This window comes from Vitis vinifera, chromosome 5, assembly GCF_030704535.1.
Source record: "Vitis vinifera cultivar Pinot Noir 40024 chromosome 5, ASM3070453v1".
Lineage (NCBI taxonomy): Eukaryota > Viridiplantae > Streptophyta > Magnoliopsida > Vitales > Vitaceae > Vitis > Vitis vinifera.
In genome coordinates this window covers 15,230,077-15,233,304 of record NC_081809.1, presented here as the reverse complement: position 1 = coordinate 15,233,304, position 3,228 = coordinate 15,230,077, and the positions used below count along the sequence as shown (strand labels likewise).

General features: G+C 33.6%; 1 protein-coding gene across 1 annotated transcript; it reads left to right on the top strand.

The window, feature by feature from the left end:
- Positions 1 to 2,287: 2,287 nt before the first annotated feature.
- On the top strand, positions 2,288 to 3,025 carry LOC132253832 (uncharacterized). The gene has a single exon (XM_059737077.1). It carries the CDS (start codon positions 2,288 to 2,290, stop codon positions 3,023 to 3,025), a length of 738 nt encoding a protein of 245 aa, XP_059593060.1.
- Positions 3,026 to 3,228: the final 203 nt, after the last annotated feature.

Below are 3,228 nucleotides of genomic sequence, written 5' to 3'. Positions count from 1 at the left end.
AAGTGTAGATTTGAGGTAAGTAAGTTGTTTAATGTAGTAATTTTAGTTTATTTTGGTTCCTAATGGTATGTTGAAACAAATTAACGGTAAAATTTGTGTAAAAGTTGAGTGTAATTAGCTATAAACATGTTTTAGTTAAAAATCACAATTAATTAAGGATTAAAGTATTTTAGCTTAAATATTTTATTAATGGTAAGATTAGCATAAATCTTTGTTTAATTTGGTTTAATAGAAAAATAGATTAGTAAGCATGTGATTAATTAGGTTATTTGGATACTTGGGATTTGTTAATGGGTTAGGCTTTAAGAAAAATCAGAATAATTAGTGTTTGGTAATTAATTAAGGAATATTAATATGCATTGTAAATATTGTTTAATTCAATTCAAATTTGATTTGAAAACTTGTAGGCATGTAGATTAGAGAATATTAGAATTTAAAAAAAATTAGCAATAGTAAATTGTTTAAATTTTCATCATTAGGAAGTCTAAATTATGTGTTTCATTTTGTTCTTGGTAATAGGTAAAGATCACCTACATAAAAGAATCACAAAGGGAAAGTCCGTGTAAGGAAGGGAATTTAGTGTAAGGAAGGGAATTTTATGTTATCCCATGGTGTATCTGATTTCTTTCCTTGAAACAATCATTGAAAATTTCATGTCATTTCTATAATTTCATAAAATGTTTTAATGTGTCATTGCATCTCGGTTTATTGTGTCGAAATGTTACATTGAGATTGGAATGCATATTGGTATGAAGATTCATGGTTCTGTGTTGTGGAAATGGTTCATGGTGTGGTTGCATTGACAGAAGGATATCGAATAATCACAAATGATATTCAAAGAATTGATTGGTGGGAAGTATTTATGTGATGCTACAAGCATTATCCTTTGATATATTGTTGATGTGGGATCGTGGGTTTTGGGGTGAAAGTCCCTAAAGCCCTCGAGGAAGACACTCTAATGTGGGTATATGGGGTTGGTCCTGTCCCTAGGTTTTAGTCCTTAAAGACACTGGGTTAGTCCTGCCCTTGGGTATGAGTCCCAAAAGACATGGGATATGACTTGCCCTTGGGTGATGTCCCAGAATAGTAATTATTATATTGACCGAGTATTTTGTGGAGCATTAATATCTAATATATAGATTGGTGGGGGTGAATAGTTTATCGGTTGTGAAAGGATGGACAAGGAAAAGCAAAGATGAAACTAGCAAACACATGCATACTTGTTTGACATGATTGCATATTTCTTAATGGTTACAAAATGTTCATCATGCATGCTATTACATGTTTAATTCAAGGATTTTAAGGGTATGCTTAGGATGGTTATAAACTTTCTTACTGAGTTGTGAACTCACCTTATCTCTTCCACCTTTAGATGCAGGTCAAAAGACCTATGCAGGAAATAATGCTTGAGTAATACTTTATTGTGATTTGATGTTGTTTGCTCGCATTGAAAGTGTTTTGAGGCTTTGCCTTTGTATTAAAGACTAAATCTTTTTTTGTAGGAATGATGTAATATATATATATATATATATATTTATTTATTTATTTATTTATTTATTTCATATGCACTTGTAGTATGGGCTACCTGTAGTGAACCATGGGGTTTTGGTATATGTAAATTAATGTAGTACAAGTTTCTTTTGTGAAACGAAACATATTTTGTTAACTAATAATTACAAAGTTTAATACAAGATGTACTCTTTATAACAGGTTTTGCATATTCTCTTTTTACACAAAATCAAGTAGGAACTCAACATTTAAATTTTTGTATCCTCATATCTTTGAGAGCCTTTATACTGTATTTGAGTATCAATTGCTCAGTTTGAACAAAAAATAAAAAAATAAAAAATAAAACAACCAGGGTGCGATAGCTTGGTATCAGAGCATAGGGGATTAGATACCTATTATGGACCATAGGTGGCGAGCCTAATAGGTGCACTGGAGTCATTGTTATTGTTACACTCGTTTACTATGCATGATATATTGATATTATGGTGAAAGGTTAAATGATGAATGTTCGGTTTGTGTTTTTGTTGTGTTGATGACATTCTTGGTTGTATTGGTGTGAGTATGCCTAGCTATGATAACTTTGATCATGTTGCTTGTGTGAATTCCTGATCATTGAGAATCCATTACTATGGTATTGTTGGTATTATGTTTGTTTTCAAAATGTTTGTATGTGACATAAGTGGTTTAATTGTATTGTTTAAGGATGCTTGATTTAATGAATAACACTTATAATGTAATGTATTGATAATCTAATCCTTGTATACCTTTCTAAGAAAAAATGCCTAGAGCAAGGAACCGATTAACAACAAGGCCTAGACGAACAACTAGATCATCTCCACTATCTCACACTAATGTAACTGAGGGAAGAGCTACAATATATCCAGCTGCTGGTTTAGAATGCCATAACGTGAGCCTAATTCAAGAATTTAAAGCACTGACTCCTCCAATCTTGCGGGGTGAGCCTAATTTTCTTGAAGCTAAGAATTGGATGAAAGAAATAAAGAAAATACTGGATGTAATGGCAGTGCCTGAGAAAATGAGAGTTTCTTTAGCTTTCTTCATGTTAAGGGCTGAAGCAGACAACTGGTGGGATATGATCAAGACTACTCAGGATGTAACTAAGATGGTTTGGATGCAATTTGAGGAGCTTCTTTTATCTAATTACTTTCTAGAGGCCGTTAGAAGACAAAAAAGAGCTGAATTTATACACTTGGTTCTAAGGAACATGACAGTGACTGAATATGCAGCAAAGTTTACACAACTATCTAGATATGCTCCGAATGTGGTTATAGATGAACAAATGCGAGCTGAACAATTCCAAGAGGGGTTGAGATTGAACATTAGATCACAGGTTGCTCCCTTCATGCTTCATACTTACAGTGAGGTTGTGGCAAGGGCTTTTGTTATAGAAAGGGAAATAGAGGAAGCTCAAAGGTTGAGAAGCAGAAATTCTAGGTTTGGTGATTCAGAAAAACGGGAACAAGATTCTAAGCGCCAGAAAGTGACTCATCCCTAACAACAACCCAAAAAACAAGAGCAGTATAGTGAGACTATAGATTGGGCCAAGGGACCAAGGAAATGTTATGAATGTGGTGAAATGGGACATCTTAACAGGAAGTGCCCAAAATTTCAACAACTTGCGTACCAACCATCTCAACGACAGTTTCAACTGATAAACTCACGAATCTAAGGAAGGCAACCTCAAGGGGAAGGAAACTT